This window comes from Helicoverpa armigera, chromosome 28 (assembly GCF_030705265.1).
Source record: "Helicoverpa armigera isolate CAAS_96S chromosome 28, ASM3070526v1, whole genome shotgun sequence".
Lineage (NCBI taxonomy): Eukaryota > Metazoa > Arthropoda > Insecta > Lepidoptera > Noctuidae > Helicoverpa > Helicoverpa armigera.
This window is the reverse complement of record NC_087147.1, coordinates 7,298,641-7,319,202: the sequence shown is the minus strand read 5'-3', so window position 1 is coordinate 7,319,202 and position 20,562 is coordinate 7,298,641. Positions and strand designations below refer to the sequence as shown.

General features: G+C 35.4%; 2 protein-coding genes across 2 annotated transcripts in view; both read right to left on the bottom strand.

Moving 5' to 3' along the window:
* Positions 1 to 20,562, bottom strand: part of LOC110377853 (probable ATP-dependent RNA helicase DHX35) — a 46,444-nt gene that overhangs the window by 20,535 nt on the left and 5,347 nt on the right. The gene's annotated exons all lie outside the window — the stretch shown is intronic.
* Positions 579 to 18,353, bottom strand: LOC110377854 (ceramide phosphoethanolamine synthase). The gene has a single exon (XM_021336892.3). It carries the CDS (start codon positions 17,679 to 17,681, stop codon positions 16,560 to 16,562), a length of 1,122 nt encoding a protein of 373 aa, XP_021192567.3. The 5' UTR covers positions 17,682 to 18,353; the 3' UTR covers positions 579 to 16,559.

Sequence of the window (20,562 nt, the reverse complement as noted above, 5' to 3'; positions counted from 1 at the left end):
CCGGTAAGACTGGAAGCCGACACCAACGTAATTGGGAAACAGGTCGGAAGATGATGTTAGGGAAAGAATTAGTTTTCCAATATCAGGTAAATTATACTGCAAATTAGTAAGAAGACCGCCTGACTACAACGGAATTAAAGTATATTTTTTATCATATCAATTGCTGTAATTTGACTAAACACCTGCTTTGACGATTATCGCGTTACTTAAAGGACATTTATTGATTTATAAAAATAATCTTTTCGAAGCAATATTTACCCTTAGCCAGTCATAAATATCGATTAGATATTTTTGTCTTATCGAAGTCTATCGATTTTTTATGATTCATTACCTACTCTACTGTATTATGACTAGTATTTTATGTAGTTTCTTTTTATAAACCGTTATCTTAACTTACATGGATATTTTCATTGCAGGTGTTCTAGATAACATTGGTTGATAACTTTGAAGTAAAATAATACCTAAATTACAGACAGTAAGTAAAAAATAATGATGTAGGTCATGTATGCTCTATTTGACACCACTTGATGAGACATGATCACGAAGATAATTAAAAAGAAATAAATAAAAACGGAAGATTTCTTAACACGATGTATTTTATTGTTCAATCATCGACGGGAAAATACAATAAATTCTAAAACTAAGCAATGTTCATATAGGCACATTTCAAATGTCCCATAAAATATTACACACACAACAGTATAAATAAATATCTTTTAACATTTTCACCTTAGACATAGTTTAAAAAAATCTTAATATAAGTAAACTACCCGCACTTTAAACAAATAATCACAGATACCTAGTTATTTAAAATTAAATACAATATGACTGACATTTAAGATATGATGGCATTTTGAAATACTTTAGTTTGAATTAGTAACAAACTTTCGGACCTATTATACCTTTCACTACATACATTTATTAACAATTCACTCGTCCAAAATCCAAGAACTTTAAATTATTTGACAGTTGATACCCCCATTCAATTTTTCTTCAACTAAATTACTCGACCATCTAAAATAACACAAGTCTTGAAACAAAAGCCCTTAAAATCTCCAGAGAACTCAGAATTCAAACAAGAATAAGATTCTTACGAAACGCTAAAAGAAAAGAAAAGGGCCTTAAAATATTTTACAATGGGCCCGTGACGTCATTCGGGCAAATTCCTTTCAACCGTTTCAAAAGCTGTCTTAGCGAATTAGTGATTTATAGTTCGAAACGAAATTGGATTCAGGGACTATATCAAATAAATTTATAAAGTTTCTGACAGATATTTCTTTCAGATTTATTACAAAGTAAAATTAAAATAGATCGTAGAAAGTTTGTTGCTAATACACATCATGGTCTCAAAGCGAATGACCCGCTGCGGGAAACAGGGTACGATTCGCATAAAACTAAAACTATACTTACAAAAAACATCAACATACAAAATGTACTGACCTTACAAACAACAATAGCGACAATATTTACAATATCCAACCAACAAGTCCTTACACCGAAATCAGTCGAAAATCTAGCGTTTACATTTGTATCCTAAATGCCAGAACATTATTGGCACAATGAGTCCTATCACAAGGCATTTCTTGATCACTTTACAAATAAAAATAGTATTCATACAAACGCCACAGAAGACAGAAAATTTCTTCTACTTTCATAGCTTAGGGTACAAATAAGGCAAAGTATACATACAATAAATGAAAGACCGTATGATCCAAGTCATTGCAATAACTCCGTTTCAAAAGAAGAAAGCAGCCAATTCAAATAAAACTTCTTTACGTTAATTCAAGCGATTGAAACATAGTCAGTTTGTTAAAAGACATTGCAGTGTAGACATCTGTAGCGTTTGTATGATCATACAATCTCGTTATTAATCTACACTATAATATTCCTGCACGAAATAACAAGGCGAAGTTATGAATAAAACCTCAGAATAACAAGTTAAGGAAGATGTGTCAAGTTTTCAAACTATCAAAGTTCTCCGCAAATAACCTAACTTGGTCATTATTGTCCCTTTTTAGGGTTTGATTTATTTGACGTAGACAAAGCAACTTATTTACCAATAAATCTATTTCAGACGACAAATATTTTCGCCAAAACTTGCCCTCGGTCAAAGGCCACAAAAACGTGTAGCAAGAAACACGGTCAGCTCCATTTTCATTTTGAAAACTTGGGAATCTTTTTCGTGTTTGTTGGAGACACTTTTCAAACTAAAAGCAGTTGAATTATTTAGATCTGTTGAAGGTACTTTTATACTTAGCTCTTCTTCACAAGTTGAAAGAGAATAGCTCGAGAATAGTTTTAAGGTAGGCTTTCGACTGCCTTTAGCATTGCGTATCTCTCTTTATAAGTCTTTTGTTTCAACAGTTTTAGGGCTTGTACCGACTGACTCTTCTGTACGGCAATTTTTAACTTTACTATCATACCTTTAAGTTCTATTTTAACTCAATAGCCTAAAATGCCATTACCCGAAATAGAGGTCTGGTTTGACACATCTCCCTTAAGCAAACAATTTGAGTGAGAATCTATATTTACTGTGTAGAGCTTGACACGTGTTGGTAACACGCCAACGGTTCTTACATAGTATGTATAAAGTTCGGTTGCGTCACAAAATGCAGTTCTGGACGTTCACGGACGTTTTGTTCGTTTGGGGGCAATGTTTCTTGACCTAATTGCAAGAAGTTAATTAGTTCAGACTCGATTTCCTGCTTTTTTAACACCGTTTTTATACGTTCATTCTACAAAATAAGTTAAAGAGAACAAATTGACCCGAAAAGATTTTATTGGGGGATAATGCGGTATGATAAATGAAAGACCAAAGAACCACCATATGACCATAAAGGGGCCATAAAACATTAAAATACAAACAAGAATCCCAGACATATTATGTGCTGTAGACACGAATTCGAAGCATGATGTAACCATTATGCAATTGTTTTAAGTTCTCACGGAGGATAACTTAATAGGTTCTCAAAACAGCATGAATGGATCACGGAGGAAGGAAAGATAGCGGAGATGCCATAAGAGAGGTAGGCCAGACGCCTTCTTGTAGGTCAAAGTGTAGGCGTGATCAGTTACTAGAACTAATGAGGCATTCGGGTGCCTTGTCAAATCAAAACCAATCTGTCAAAGATTGGTCTTGATTGACTGGTGATTATAATTTGAAAATAATAGCCGGGTTACGTAGATGGCGTGTAAGAGTGAAGCTAGTAACGATCCTCGTACACCCGTATTTTATCTATCGTCTATTATCTCTCGACCTCAATCCCACACACCATAACTTAGACTCGTGCGACTCCTGGCTTGACCTTATGCTCGTGAATTCGCCGGCGTATGTGGCAAACCATGGTCAGGTTGTGGCACCCGGGCTTTCTAGACATGATTTGATTTACTTGTCATATAAAATTAAACCACCCAAGCCACGGCCCGCTGTAGTACGCTTACGTAATTTTGCTAGGCTGAATAGGGAGGAATTGTTGGATGAAGCCAGATCTCTTGACTGGCTCGACATTGTCGAGGCGTCGACAGTGGACGAGAAAGTCGAGAGACTAAATAGGCACATTATGGGTCTCTTTGATTCGCACGCTCCCCTAAGGGAGGTGCGTATCAAGCGGCCCCCTGCTCCATGGATTTCTCCCGGAGTTCGTATGGCTATGAGACGACGGGACCGGGCTTTCAGAAAATATAGAAGGGATCGCTGTGAGGAGAACTGGCTGCTGTATAAGCAGGCCAGAAATCGCTGCAATCAGATGGTAAGAGTATCTAAACGCCGATACATTTGTGAAAATGTTCTCAACTCGTCACCGGCTGACATATGGAAGTTTCTTAAAACTCTCGGTATCTCTAGATCTATTCCTAACAACAACTTATCTTCCAACTTTTCACTGAATGATCTAAATAAACACTTTTCGAAAGCATGTTTGCTCGCGGATGCGGTAAAAAATAAAACCGTGTCTGAAATTACTTCCATGCCCGTATTCACTCAAAATTCTTTCTCTTTTTCCCCTGTATCTGGCGATGAGGTTCGTAAAATATTTGCTAACATCAAATCCAAAGCGGTTGGGTGTGACGGTGTCAGCAGAATCATGATATCCTTCCTTATTGATGTTATCCTGCCTATCCTTACTCATATTATAAATTTTTCCTTGGAGTCTGAAGTTTTCCCCACGTCTTGGTGTAAAGCATTTATTATCCCACTTCCTAAAATTAATAACCCCAGCTCACTTAATCACTTTAGGCCTATTTCCATACTCCCTTTCTATCCAAAATCCTTGAAGCAGTTGTTCATAAACAATTGTCATCACACATATTCAGTAACAACCTCCTTTCTAATTTCCAATCCGGATTTCGGCCCGGTCACAGTACAGCCACTGCCTTGCTCAAGGTAACCGAAGACGTTAGGAGGGCATGGAGAATTCAAAGGTTACTTTATTAGTTCTTATTGATTTCTCCAACGCTTTCAATATGGTTGACCATGATATTCTCCTTGCCCTCCTGTCTCGTTTTGGGGTCTCATCGCCAGCATTGGGTTGGTTCTCCTCATATCTTCGTGGTCGCCAGCAGGTGGTTCGCACTGATCAGGGTTTATCCGATTGGTGTGATCTGGAGGCTGGTGTTCCGCAAGGCGGTATTCTTTCTCCTCTTTTATTCTCTTTATTTATTGATGCCATCACTAGCTCTTTAAAATGCTCTTACCATTTGTATGCCGATGACCTGCAATTATACGCACAAACTGAGGTCGGCAATCTTAATAATTGCATATCTTTAGTTAATGCTGACTTGCGAACTATTGAAGAGTGGTCTGACAAATTTGGATTAGTTGTTAACACCGGCAAATGTCAGGCCATCCTTATAGGCAGCTCCGGTTACCTAAACCGTTTGGACACTAATTCTTTAACTCCCATCGTCTTCAATAGTTCAACAATAGGCTTAACGCAACAGGTGAAGGATTTGGGGTTGCTGATTGACAGCAACTTCAGTTGGTCAAAGCAGGTTAACCAGGTAAGTCAAAGGGTTACTCTAACGCTGCGATCTCTCTACAGGTTCAAGCATTTCCTTCCTATCAGTACTAAAACTACTTTGGTACAGTCTCTTGTGCTTCCTATCATTGACTATGCTGATGTTTGCTACTCGGATCTATCTCAAGAACTTCTCAACAAAATGGATCGTCTTCTCAATAACTGCATACGCTTTATTTTCGGCCTTCGTAAATATGATCACGTTTCCTCTTTTCGTTCTCAGCTTAAATGGCTGCCTATTCGTCATAGAAGATCCCTTAGATCTCTCTGTATGCTCTTCTCTATTCTCAACGATCCCTGTGCTCCTGATTATCTTCAAAATTATTTTAAGTTATTGGGCAGTTCTCATAGCCGTAACCTGCGTTCCTCTGAGAATTTGTTGCTCGAAATTCCATGTCACCGCACCGGATTTATGGCTAATTCTTTTGCTGTATCAGCAATTAAACTCTGGAACGCTCTTCCCCTTGACATAAAAAAGGCACCCAGTAAGTATTCCTTTAAGCGTAAAGTTCGCCATCATTATTTAAACTCCTTACCTAATTGAGTCGTCGTCACTCTTATTGATTTGATATTGTATTTTTATGTTGTATGTATAATATATATTTATATATTATTATGTATTAAGTATTTATGTATTGTAATATGTTTTTATTTATCTATTCATGACTTTCTCTTTTCTTTTTTTTGTTTTTGTACTACCTATTTATTTTCTCCCTTTAACCCGATGGTTGACTGGTAGAGAATGCCTTGAGGCATTAAGTCCGCCAATGTACCTATTTTGTACATAAAGTATAAATAAATAAATAAATAAATAAATATTTTGACTCGCTACTTTCTTAGGAGATTTTGCGTTATGACATCTCCGCTAGTCTTTTGTTCTCCTTGAAACGGCTAAAAGCTTTACACTTGCGAGTAACTACACATGTTTTGTAGTACATTTACAGGAGAACGAAACATATGTCACGGTTTATTATTAACGTTTCCTTATAGAGTTCCAGATATGATACGGCAGGATGAATTACGGGGAACTTTTGCGGTGATTCGTTAGAAATTATTAAAAACAGGCAAATGAACAATATTCATTTACCTCTGTTTGTAGTTTTGTAGCATAGGTTAGTATGCCCCGTGCAAAATTTCACAGATGAAGATATTTTATTTTGTAAAATATGGTACAGAACATAGGTCTTAGAATAAGTTTCTTGAATTCATTACGGTGGATTTTTAAATTCATATATTTTTTATATTAAAATGGGTCAAGAAACATTACCTCATAACACCGTAACAGCTAAAATCAAAACAAAAAATGTACAAAAAGAAAAAAAAAACACAGCAGTAAAAGGTGCCAACAGATTGACCTCAAAATCGGTGCCCTTGATCGCTATAAGCTTCCGGCCCGAGACGGCTTGGGTTATCAGAACACATAATATAACGTATACAAATAAATTCAGACGTAATCGGAATTTAAAAAACTTTGTTTGTTTGTGGGTTGTACGACTTTTGAATGATATTGATAAATGTGGAGTAAGATCATGTTACTTTTGAAAAATCGTGTGTAATTTTTCATATCAGTGTAATTTAATATAAGTATAATTAATCCTGTTATATAATTGATTGTAAAATTAGATTAAATGCTATAATATGTAATCAAATTCGATTTAAGGAAAATATGTAAAAAAAAACATTCAATCAAACTCAAAATTATCAACTGGATAAAATAATCGTATGACTTTTTTAAACGTCATTGTCAGACGATAATTATAATAATTTGGTTAACAAATTAACCAAGTCTCCCAAACCGAACAGTAGGTTTAAAAACAGCATTTTTAAAAAAACAGCACTTGGTATGTCAAATAAAAAAAACGAGTTTTAATTCCCACAGAGCATGTCCATATTAGTATAACGTTTGTCAGCACCTCCATACTTATAAAGAGCAATGAATGGCTGAAGACCAGAGAGTAAGGAAATATGAGCCGAGATACCATAATGCAACTAGGTCTGGCGTCTTCTTCTAGGTCAAATGCGTACTGTGGGCATGACCAAAACGATCATCTACAAGTGAACTAATGAGGCGCTCGGGTTCATTGAGACATCTGTCAGCAATTTTTTGTATTACAAAACATCGTAGGGTCAAAGAAAGCGTATGAGGGCGAAAACAGCAACGTTCCTTGTCCCCCGCATTTTGGAGCGCTACTTTCTTATGTGATTTTCCGTTATGGCAACTCCGCTAGTCATTTTGTTCTCCATGGCAAAGACAGTATAAAAACTTGTATTTTTTGCTGGGGGTAGATGAAAAAATATTCCAGTTCAATGACATGTCTACCGATGTTCACGAAAAAGCGTAAATACATTCGCAGACGAGCGATTTTCAACCCTATTTGTAAGAGAGTTGAGTGACCTTTAGGTTGTAAACAAATGATCTATTATCCCGTTAGTTACGCTTTTTCTCTTCATGGTTTGAGCAAAAAAATGGTCTAGGCATATTTATGGGTGTTTTTGTTCTGAAGACAAAAAAATAAAATGGGCATTGCGATACTCTTGTATCAAAAGTAGTTTGAATTGTTCCCGAAAACAAAACTACAACTTGATTTGTACGTAATTGGTGTTCACCAACCCTCTTTAAGCACAAAAGAATACACACTCAATTCAGATATTAATCGATGTTGAAATTGAATCATAATAGATTACAAAATATTCGGAAATAAATCTTACAAGTGTTATGACGATGATGTATCATGCAGTATGTATGTAGCTTCTCGTAGCTTACAACAATGCGGGATGAGCTAAAGTTCTTCGAAAAATGCTGCCTACATGACGAAAACAATGCATTCTATCAAGTGCACAAACAAAGAACTGGACTTTATTAACCAGAACTTAGGGCTTAAATCTGATCAGTTATTTGTGGTCCAGACTAGGTAATATTTTAAACTTATGACATCATCCTCTTAGGACTGTCTTGACCGAGTCTAAAATAATAAAAAAATGCTCATGATTTGTGGAGAATAGTAATTATAAATACGTTACCACACGCGATGATACGACACAAGACAATTACGAAGTCACAATTAAAATTAGACTGTCTTAAGTTCAAAAACGTGTTAAAACTTCAAAGGCGATATTCTCACAGTTAAACCGAACATTATAATCTTGATACTTGAAATGTCTCTCAAATGATTACTCAATAAAACACACACTAATCCATTATCTTAATACTGCAAACTTCACAATACAATTTTTTTATCTCCTCAAGAGCAGTCACCATCTAATCTTATTTGAACAGAAAAAAAGTATTACTCATAGAGTGATATGAGGATTTTTTCAACGAGAGGGAAGTCCCTAGAGATAGAAATAAGGATGAAGGATGTAGGATATTTATTATTCATACTGTTTTCTTGGATTTATTGGCTACAGCTTACAACGCACGTCCGATTCGGAAATAACCGTGTCTATGTCACGTTTGCAAAAATAATGCCAGAACATATTTTGCATTATTTTTAGGGGGTCATGAGCCGATGTTCCCTGGAAACTACATGGTGTACTCGAATAAAAGTAGTCTACAGCCTTCCTTCATTACCTACTGGACCTACTTGGACCTACTGGTCGATCAGATATCACTGCAAGATTGTTTTCTAATCGGTCCTGTGGTTTCTGAGATTAGCGCTTTCAAGCAATGAAACAAACTCACTTTAACAATGGTATAGATCAACCCATTACTAGATTAGGGATCAGTGATAAATATTCAATAAGCCCTTTATATTCACTTAATGCTTATTTCGAACTCCGATGGCAGCCGATAAAACTAATCATTACTAAAATGATTGATTAACGATTTTTCACAAATTCTATGTGTCATACCCTGACCACGGAAAACATTGTAAAAATTAAGAAATTATGATTCACAATCACAACAAAACATGTAGTTTGATGACTAACATGACTTACACAAATACTTGAGTAATTTTTATCGTGTAATGTGTACATATTTTTATTGTACCACTATTAGTATATTGCCCCTTATCTCCAAGAAATACGTGATCCATTTTTGTATTGATAACTGTAATTTTATGAGCTTTCAAACTTATCCAAGCGAGTACTTGAAGGTGTTTTTAATAAGGTCTCAAATATCGTCTGGGTCGTGACAATCTGAAGGCCAAGAGTCAAAATGTCACTAATGACCTCATTATGTGCAGCAAACCTGTTTCATATAGCTATGTGAGTTTGGAACTCGTTTTGAGCATTTTTGGTTTTGAAATTTTAACGTACTTTTTTGAAAAATGACAGGTTGTTAGGAACATGATGTAGGAATCCCGTATATCGATACTTTTCAGAAAATTAACAACTATTTGAAATTTTGAATTTTTGAAAGCCAAGAAAAATGACAATAGGTTTTGGAAGTTTCTATTTGCCATGATTCACCCACATCTTTTTACAAAACAGTCTATCAAAACCCCTAATTACTCAATCTAAAACAAGACTTAATATGGAAAAAACAATTAATATGGAAAGCCAATAAACCAAAACAATTAAAAAACACAGGCTTAATGATACACCAGATTATTACGAAGAAAAACATAATATACAACAGCCATTGGCCTGTAAGCGCACGCTTCAAGCTAACCGACCATATAATTTCCCAAGCTAGCCGTGTAAATTGCTGGATCAATTCTCATAATGAGGCTCCTATCGATTGATGTCAGACTGTCCGTGTATATTATTACCGTACTTTGTAGATACATGGTAAAGTATTGATGTATAATGTATGTAGATTGTTTGTTCAACCGGATCGATTCTGCAATCGGTGTTTTACAACTTCACGTTAAAAACGAGCAACGATTAGTTCTGTGTAGTAGGCGTATGCCGAAAAACTGCTATCCATAAGCAAAAGTAAGCAGAAGATATCTTAAATTTTTGCAGTATTAAGATGGTCGAATATGTTTAGAAACACACTATGGCAACAAGTCCAAAAGTCCCAAATCTAATCAATTCTGGAGTACCGAACATAAAAGGATAGATGCAATATACGTTATCGAACTAATTAATAGGAAGCCATAATAGACAACCCATTATCGCGATATTATTCAGAAATCTCATTATCTCCATACAATATTCAAACGACCTTGAGACGAAACACACAGCCGAACAAGCCCACATTCAAAACAACAAAAAAAATAAGCAAAGCCTTTGGAACTACAATGTGGTTATCGAGAGGTCTGAAAAGTATATTTACAAACGGTAAATTATTTTTATCCTATCGATTCGCAATATAAAGAAGCCTTGCATGCGTTGCGTGTCATTAAAACATGCGAGACTATTACTGCTATGGAAAACAACCCCTTTTCAACACGCACTAACATCAAACATATTGATTTAAATCATTTTGAATTATAGCCCTCAGAATTACGACAAATTGCTACCACGTCAAAAATAGCTAAAGAGAATTTCCAAATAATAGCACCCATAAATGAACGAGAGATTAGAATCACGTGAGCAAAGTAAACGGTCAAAAATTTCTTCGGCCAAGGTCAAGAATTTATTTAAATAAAAAACTAGTTATTGAAATAGCTCGATCAGACGATATTTGAGCAGGTGGATAACCTCATTCATGAGGTGATAATTTAATATATGATAATATTTGGCGGCGCTAATTTCATTTTGACGGAACAGCGAATGATATAATAATAGATCAAGATCAAAACAATCCAAAAGAAGTGCTGCTAAGGGCAATAGACAGAAACTTGATAACTTTAGAGAAAAAAAAAAACTGCAAAAAACACGAAACACGTAAAATCTGCATCTTCGATCTTTTATTTCTTCATGAACCGTAACATTCAAAAGTCTAGACGGTTGCACGAAATTCCTGTGGTCTAAAAATGCCCCTGTCTATTAAATCGATGACATATGCCGCTAAAATTGTCTGAGGTCACAATCTTGACAATTACACCAATTATAAGCTAAGGATGACTAACACGTAATTGATCAATAATCTCCGAAGAGATGCCACTATCTTTGGTGAAGTTTTTGACTCTTTAACAATCATACTGGTTTTTATTAAGACTAAACTAAAAAATTGCAAAAATCTCCGAAGAAAGAAAAAGGAAAATACCGCAGATCAATGGAATCCGACCAAGCATATCCTTTGACCAGCACTTCGAAATGTAATTCCCAAGAAAAATATTTTAGTCCCAAAGCTGACTTGACTACATTACAAGTGTAACAGCTATGTTCCAAAATATCATCCCCTAAGTCTCAAAATTATTAAGTTACTCAAGTCAGGGTCGATAGGACGATAAAAGTGGCGTACCCTGGCAAAATGCCAGTAGATTTTGGCAGGAGAAAATCCCAAGTATTCGGAAACCGTCTCAAATTGCTATTGTAGGTCAAATGACGATTATAGCTAGGCTTGAGAGCCAATTCTTGTTGATAGAAATTAACCTAGTTGGTAAAAAAACTGTTACAATAAATGGCACTGGGAAAAGCCTTGAAAAATTATTCGATTATCTTAAGGAAAATACTAAGCTAATCTTGAGGAAATTACTTCGAATCTTGAATGCAAAAACACAATTCTATTGTAATATTTATAAACAAGTCTTTTTCAACGATCAACAGTACAATTTAAGAGCCCATCATGAAAATGATAAAATTGACCAAGACCTGTCTGAGAACAAGAGACAATTTCAAATTCGCCCAACGAAATACTTCCATGTAGACTATGATAATCTTGAAAGACGAAAACGTGAAGGTATCCAAGCATAAATAAAATATACCTTTTATGACTGTAGTATAAGCGAGCAATAAAAAGTATCAATTTCTTATCTTTCCGCGCTGATTACTTAACGGAACTTAGAAAACGAGTACCTACAGATGATTTTATCAACTTCCAAATTTTTAAGTTTAATCCATAAATTCCGGTTTTCCTCATAGATAGGAGTAACGGGGATTTTTTTTTTGTTGATTGGTAAGAGATAAAAAATATCCTGTTAAGCAGAAGATTAACTAAGATCGCGATGTCAACAACAACTAATAATGATAAAAACATTGCAATAATTTGAGGAAAATATTAAATAAACTCTTTTGTATGATTGATAAGCATAGCGCACTTAATAGGAGGAAATTCGACTATCGCAAAAAAAACCGTAAAAAAGGAAACAGGTAAATTGAGTCACCAGATAAGTTTATGAAGTTATGACTGCAAATCAGATATTATTATTACCAGCGAAAATATGAATAATGTGGGGACAACAAAAGAAAGAGATATTGTTGATAAAGCTCCCATAGAACATGGAACAGTAAATGGACAAGAAACTTAGAAGAATACTCGAAAAGATAAGTTTATCCTTAATGCCAAACATCAGAAGGTAGTCACAGCATCGTACCGTGACTCATCTCACTGACTCAAGATAACATAAAATACTTATAAGGAAATACAGCTTTAGAAAGTTACATTGTCTTTAGATAAACGGCTGAAATAAACCATGACTAAATTGAAAAGGAGCCACTTGTATCATTACTTTACCATAAAATATTATTCTTCAATAAAATAAATAACGACTGCAGTTGATGTCTCTATTTGTTTGAAAACAATACTAACATTGAAAGCAACACTTGTATAGAGAATTGTAAGGTTAATCTGAAGCGATTATAGTGAAACCTTACACCTTTATATTGTTAGAAGCCTTATGAAGTAACAGAGAGCGACACTTCAAGTGATGGGATCACTTATTGACCTCCAATTTGTGGAACAACTGTCTATTTACATTTTGTATGGCTATGAATCACTTCATTCTTGCTTTAGGAGCTTTATATTCAGTTTCGTGACATCTCGATTTAAGTCATCTCCCAAATAGTGGTATACATCTGTTGCAGTTATAAGATCATTTGATAGATTATGCGAAGACATAAGTCGTGTAACAGGGTTATAAACTACACCTGGATCATTTTATTTTAACAGAGCTATAACTATTTTGTTAAATTGGTAACTAGATGCAACCGCATTGGAATATATCTGTGTCTATGTCTGGTGGCCTATGTATTTTGTATTCTAAAGTTTAGTTCTTTCCCAGCATCCGTTCGTTTAATTCTACCACATTTAAGCCTTTAACTACTCATTTGATAATGGATTTTTTTTTAACTACAAGCTCATTATACTGCGTCAAAAACACTGCAGTTCAAAAGCCAGTTTTTTAAACCCCAAATGGCCATGAGTCCATTGTGATCGCTGAACATGATCGATATCAGGCTGTTATTACTTCATTACGAACACAAGGTTACGTCCCACGCCAGTTTTTATATAAATCTCAATGTAACCACTATTAAATTGGAGTAAGTCTTCGGAACCTTGGCTGGACTTGACCCGAGTCAAGGCTTTTGAACAAAAACGTTAATTTGGGCAAAAAAGTGGGTCCACGGAGTATTAACGAGAATACCTGACCATATAATACAAAGCAATTCTACGAATAATGATTTTTCTTTCTGGAAATCCCGCGTTTATTATCAAAATCCTCATGACCCAACCGTCAATAATAAAAAATAGGGGTCATAATAACCGATTCATTTACTTTTTCCTGAAAGCCGATTTGGTTTAGTATCCTACGCGTGACAGGTTAAAACAAATTGGTTAAAAGGTAACGGTTTCAATGTTTTGGGTACAGTACCGCATCTGCAATTTTGCTTTTCTATAGTCTTTGAACACGCACATGTTTTAAGAACGATCATTTCGTCATCCTCATTTTTGAAAAGAGCTTTAGCGTGTCTTGCAAAAAATAGATTTGGATATTTTTATTTTTGAAATAGATATGATGCAATCTAGCTCCAAGCTAAAAACTTAAAAGTCTGGGCTTCTTGAAGCAAAACCAAATAGCATTAGCTTACAATTGTTCTTATTAACATAACAGACTTGGACGAAATAACAACTGAACCTAAGACGAACAACTAAGACCATAGTTATTATTTAGAAATCTCTGACCGTGTCTGTGATAAGACTAATAATACAAAGATTTTTAGTGAATAGGTAATTAAAATGGATGTCATTAGCATAACAAGAAATCCTAGAGATAGTTTTAATAATATAGCAGAGTAACATAATCTACTGTTAAGCCATTTAATAATAACCAATAACACAAGGCCATCCAATCCAATCATGGAGTATGGCTAACTAAAAACAGACTTTATTAGTACTCCATCTGATCTACCAGAAAAAATAATACAAAATCAACATAACAAACAAAATTTGTATGCAATTCAACATGGCCAAGTCAAACCGTTTTGAAAATACATCCTCTTGTGAATTCTTAACGACTTCTACGGCTGTCGAAACGAGAAACGTATAAGTTCAATAACCTTAATTTCAAGGATAATGTCTATTGCACAATATCATCTAAACTTCCAAACTAATATTCTAAAGAGGAAGTTAATTTTGTTTGTACGCTTAAGGTTACGAAACTTCTAAACCGATCTCAAAAAATCTTTCGCTGTTGGAAAACTACACCACACTATTCCCGACATATGCAGGCTATATTTTATCCGGGCAGGGAAAGATGTTCCTCCAGGTGGCGCTTGAAACCAAGAGATTGTAGCTCTAATATCAATATTTGGACTTCCTAAGATGGAGACTTTTAATAGGTTCTTAGAAAAATTAACGGAGTACCGTTGAAAACAAAACAATAGCCATAAACTAACTAATATGAATTTAATGGGCAAATTGATGTAGATTAAAGCAGTCGACTAAAACCATTAATTCTGACGCTGGCATTAACAAAACAAGAATACCGATAAGTTATTAAATTCTAATTAACGAAACGCAGTTACTAAGAAATGCATTATCTAATGACGGTATAATGCATATCAATTAAGTAGTGAAGTCATAGGATGCATTAAGTAATGGGTTCATAATATGTCTCAGGATGATAAACAAATTGATGGTCCTAACATTACAAATGCATAAGTAAGTGCGTCTGTCTGTCTATATGTCTGTCGAGCTTTAAAGCCACAACTACTGAACCGATTCATTAGTTAACGGATAGAATAGAACCTAAACCTTTTATCTGTGAACGAGAACAATTTCCCTCAGGACTGCTAAAAACTTTGCAAACTTGCATAAGAGGACGATCTCGACTTTGGGAGATATTTCCGTCCAAATTCATATTTTTATAAGTCCTACTTTTCCAAATAACACATCTTCGAAAACTACAGTCTCAAGTCTCCGGCAGCTGATTACAAACTAATAACGCACAATGCACCAAGTTTACGCTCCAAAAACTTAATAGCCCTATTGTATTTAAACATTGTACATTAGACTACAGACAATAGTCTTTGTAAGTAGTCTTCAATGGCCGGGAACAACGTTTAATTTTGTTGCTAAAAGGCCACATCCTCTGTCTTTGACCAATATTTTTGTTACATCAGTCAGGATTTTGTAGGCTGCGGGATTGTTCGAAAGAGTTACTGCGGTCCTGGTAGGCAAGGGGCTTAAGAAGGAACATGGTGGGTTTTAGTCAGTAAGAGTCTGACACAGATCATTTGATGACTTCCCACATCAAAAAGAAAGGATGTTGATTATAATACACTCATTGTTGAGTGAAGAAGGGAATAATTTAATATCTAAAGGTGACAATGACAAAGACAATGTATTCATTTGTAATGGGTTTAGACCAAACGAAAATACAAAAAAATAGTATAAGGGATCTTCATCTGTTTATTTACGAAAATAATTTCATGGTAATGGAATGGAATAGACGTACATGGACCAGAAGAATTTTCAGTAACTGCAGAATGAAGTATGGTTTGTAGTAAAAAATAATCGGTTCTTGGTCTAGGTATTAATATGACCCAAACATCTTGTTTCCATGTATATTATACCGCATTGTTATTTTTATTATTATAACAAATGTGTGAGTTAATCATTTTTACGTGTATTCACAGTTTTCCTTAAAACCTAACTTTGTTTGTAATGCTGCATTTGAATTGTAATTTTGTTATATTTTCCATATGCTATCCACGTAGTAGATTTTTACATGAAATTTTTACGATATTATTCGGGTCTGCGTAAAATGAAACGATAGACACTGAAAGCCCCATGCCGGGGTTATAAAACTAGAGATAAGGTAATCAGTTTTGTCTGCTATTCCATTTATAGCAACCAAAGATAAAAAAGTTTTAGAAAATCGATAGATTTACCTATGTGAAAAATCATCGCAACAACTTCTGTAATATAAATAATTAAACTTATCAATTTCATTCAAAAATCGTAACACCCACAATTTATCCAAACAGTCAACAATTTAGTTATGGTATGTTTCTAAATTCGAACCACTTTGTCGGTTCTAAAACTATAGACAATACAACCGCCATTGAAACAGTCGGCATTAGTAACAACCAAAACATCTATTTTCGTAACCATTCTAAAATTAGGTTCCACCGAATTATCAGAACGTTACAGGTATTTTGGACTCAAATTTTTATCATATTTATCTTTAAGACAAAGTTTAGTTTTATCTCATAGAGCACCTGCAGTTTATCAATGATTAAACGCGTTTATTTCTAATTAAACAATCATCGTCCTTCGACCATATTCAATACATAAGCTCTAATGTTATCTATAAAATATTCAGACGTACCAACTGCTACCACTAGTCCTAAATACCCGGTATAATGTACAGTCTTCAAGAACCACCAGGTTTTATCACAAAATACTGCCAAGGACAACACGTGAAGGTAACTATGCGGGTTCATTATCCTCCAAATGGCAGACGTAAAGAAAAACTTACCACTTCTAAACATTGTCTCACGTCTAATAGCATCGTATTCAGTACAATTCTCTAACAGATCCTGATAAATATCTATGTATCTGTTCCAAGCTAACGACGATAGCACCATTTGTCCCGAAAACAGGCAAATCACTTGAGCTATTTTTTGGAAGGTCACTTTAGTTTTATAGGAAATCCCATTGTCTGTGTTATGATCCTTTTCTATGTCTTCTGTCGAATTTATTTCTTTCAACTGATGGTAAGGGAGAGTGCTGGCTGGCGTGTTCTTGTAGCCTCTTCTCGGCGGATTGTTCCGTAAATATAACGTTATTCCGATCATCATTGCAATGACTCCAAGCAAGTCGCAAATCCCGTCGACCCAGTAACCCAAACTGCCAACATCAGACCTCTCTCCTTTTATATGCTTCCTTTCTCTCGCCACATGACCGTCCAAATCGTCCAAAAACATTCGAATTTGGAATAAAACTATGGCAACTCTTCTGAATGCCAAGTTCGGGCACGTCAACAGTTTCGCGCCAATAACTGCGACCAAAACATGGAAGAAGGATATCATGTTCGGCGTTATAAACAGCCAGTTCTCAGAAATGCCTAGGCCCACATCGACAATCGCGCACAAAGGCCCATAAATGTAGTGATTGATATGGTCCACCATAAGCGCTTTCACCGTAGGATGACATAAAGGGTTTATGGTGCAAGGAACCCACGTTACATCCTCGTAGTTCGGCAAATTCCTTGACTGTTGTATCGTTGAAGTTTCTTGTGTTACATTCGTCGTGACATCGAAGCCCTCAATTTTATAGTTCTGTATCCTCAGAAACAGGAATGTGTCCATACAAATGCAGTACACTACGATGACTAGAAGCAGAAATGTGAGTATTTTACTCGCTTGCGACGCCGGCCACATCATTTTTGCAGGTAATCGAATGACGAAGGGCCGCACTGGCTAGGCTTCTCGCACGATTACATGAACTGTTGACTCAAAACGCAATATTTAGAATCGGCGTGGGCAACGTTAGCCTACGCGCGTTAATCCAAAAATAATCACACAAACTTCTCAATTTTATAACAATAACAATCTTTTTCTTAATTTCACGTATAAGTTTGTACTAATAACACTGTTTGCACTGATCATAATCACTCAGCCTCCTTTGGGGCACAAAATCACTTTGTAACCACTTCAATCCTCGTATTCTTTTCTCGGTAAAATCGATGCACAATCGTTGGCCGCAGGTATGTTATCAAAACAGTCTGTTGTTACAACTTGATGGTTTGTAACCATAACAGTCTTTAGTGCACTTGCTTGTTTAACAGTTTGTTTCATGAATGCATGTCGTATTTATTTTTATCGTTTGACAACAATTCGGTGTTGCACGGACGCGACATTCGTTCGCCACGAGAGGCGGCGGCAGACTGGTTGGGTAAAGGCAAAATACCGCGAAGCGAAGCGAGCAATGCGGGTTAGGGACTTGGGGTGGCCAGACCCGGTTTCGTAAATTCCTTTGTATAGTTTTTTTTTCGTTGTATTTATATGGGAAGCAGCTGAGTGAATGAATAACAGATGCAATTTGTTTCGCTTTTGTGAATACGATACGTTATCGACTTTATAGGCATAAAACATGGCATATTTATATAAATACGTCAATTATGATTATATCGATTATAATGATTATTTTTTACTAATCGTGACCCATGGTTTCACTTGCCCATAGCAATAATATTCTTTACTTAGTTAAGAAGATTCTGATGGATTTCCAAAGATAAAAGCGCGATGTTACGTATCTGCAAGAATCATTTACAAACATAATAAATACGAAGGTAAGTTTTCACGGTAAAACGGTTGATGCGATATCGATCATATGCATATTGAGTAGAAACTGTTCCCCAAAGACATGGAGGAAACCAAAAAAAAACCGCTAGGGGAACTACAAAATACAAATGTATTTCATAAAGAGATTACCACATTCGAACAAATATTTAAGCTTTGTACATTAGTAAATAGATTATAGATAGCGGGCTACATAAAACTCATTAACACCTGAGTCAACAATCTATAATCTACTTATTTATACTGCAGTAGAAGTAATCAATCATGAACTTGGTGATAAAACATATAGGTAAAGATAATGTATAAATAGTTTCTAATCACATTTTTCACGAATTACACAGGAAAAGGTTGATTTAACTGTTTAACTGATTTGACTAGTAAATTAATTGATTGGTGATGACAAGTACCTAAATTTCAGATAAAATTAATAGATATTTCCGTCCTTCCTTGATCCCTCCTATTTCCTACCTCACAAAAAATATATACTTAACTTGAAACTCATCTTCCACTAATTTAAGGAACTAAGTATTAAAAAAAACTAGCAACACCAAAAATAATGCGGGTTGAACCACGGTCAATGTTTCACACACAACTAAAGACATAGCGCCCACATTTTACCGCCAAAAGTACTGTCAAATGTCAAAACTTTTAGCAAGTGTATCTTAGTGAAACTAAATATTTTAACACTGTACTTCTAATTTAATCTAACTTAATATAGGTGTAAGGTTTTCTTGTCTTTTTGTATGCATGGGACATAAATTAGCATTCATTTTGGTGTCTAATTAAATTGACATGTATATTTTTCTATGTAGGCAACATTATTTTCGGGACTTTTTCCGAATATTACATACTTTACCTAAAAATATTACTTCATTAATTGGTGTCATTGAACATCTTTGGGAGTCGTTACGGGTAGTCAGTAGCTAGTAAGTCTGACAACCTGGCTTACCTATGTATATTGGGTTGCCCGGGTAACTGGGTTGAGGAGATCAGATGGGGCAGTCGCTCCTTGTATAATACTGGTACTTAGCTGCATTCGGTTAGACTGGAAGCCGACCCCAACGTAGTTGGGAAAAGGCTAGGCTAACATCCTCCGAGCATTTTTCCCAAACTTTGTTGGGGTCCGCTTCCAGTCTAACCGGATGTAGCTGAGTACCCATGAGTACCAGTGCTTTACAAGGAGCGACTGCCCTATCTGACCCCCTCAACCCAGTAACATAAAAATATGATTTCTCATCATCAATCATCATCTGATTCAAACTACTTGACATGTATTACAATAGCTTATGTAGTTACATTATCTACCTAAAAACCAATCGATTAATTCAATGTTTTCGTAAGCTTGTTTATTACAATATGTACCATGTTTATGATAATGGGATTGTGATAAAAAAATAGGTGGTGGGTGACCCTTAGAGATATGATTAAAGGGAAAAATGGTAGCCGTAGTTAAACAATGATATTCGATAGCCTAATACATTCATTGAGGATAATTCTGAGGAGTTTGTTGAGATACTTCTTCTTCCCAAAAACACATAGGAAGTGGTGAAGGGTGGGCGTTTTGGTGGCTGTCTTTTGTTTTGATGTTCAAAAGGTGCTATTATGCAGCAAAGTCCAGTTTGATTGTCACAGGCTTCTTTTAGTCCAGCTGTGCGATGTGTTTCTCAAAAGAACGTGGGTGAAACCGCTGGCGGAAGATTGTAAATGTATAAGGTAAACTATATTATCATGATGTTTGCAGATCAGGGTATGGCCTGACATGGCGTGATGGACATTAAAAACCAGAATCCTGACCTCTATTGAATTAAAGACCAATATCTCGAGGGTTATCGGAAATAAGTGGTCTGCCTGTTAATGATAACAACAACAACCTAATTACTAAAAGTCAATTACAATTGTTTGGCACAAGAAGATCATTTAGGTACAATAAGTTTACAATGTTTTCAGTCTTTATTTTGTCCAT

Coding starts and splice junctions, on each gene's coding strand:
- LOC110377854 (XM_021336892.3), bottom strand. CDS start 17,681: ATGATGTGGCCGGCGTCGCAAGCGAGTAAAATACTCACATTTCTGCTT.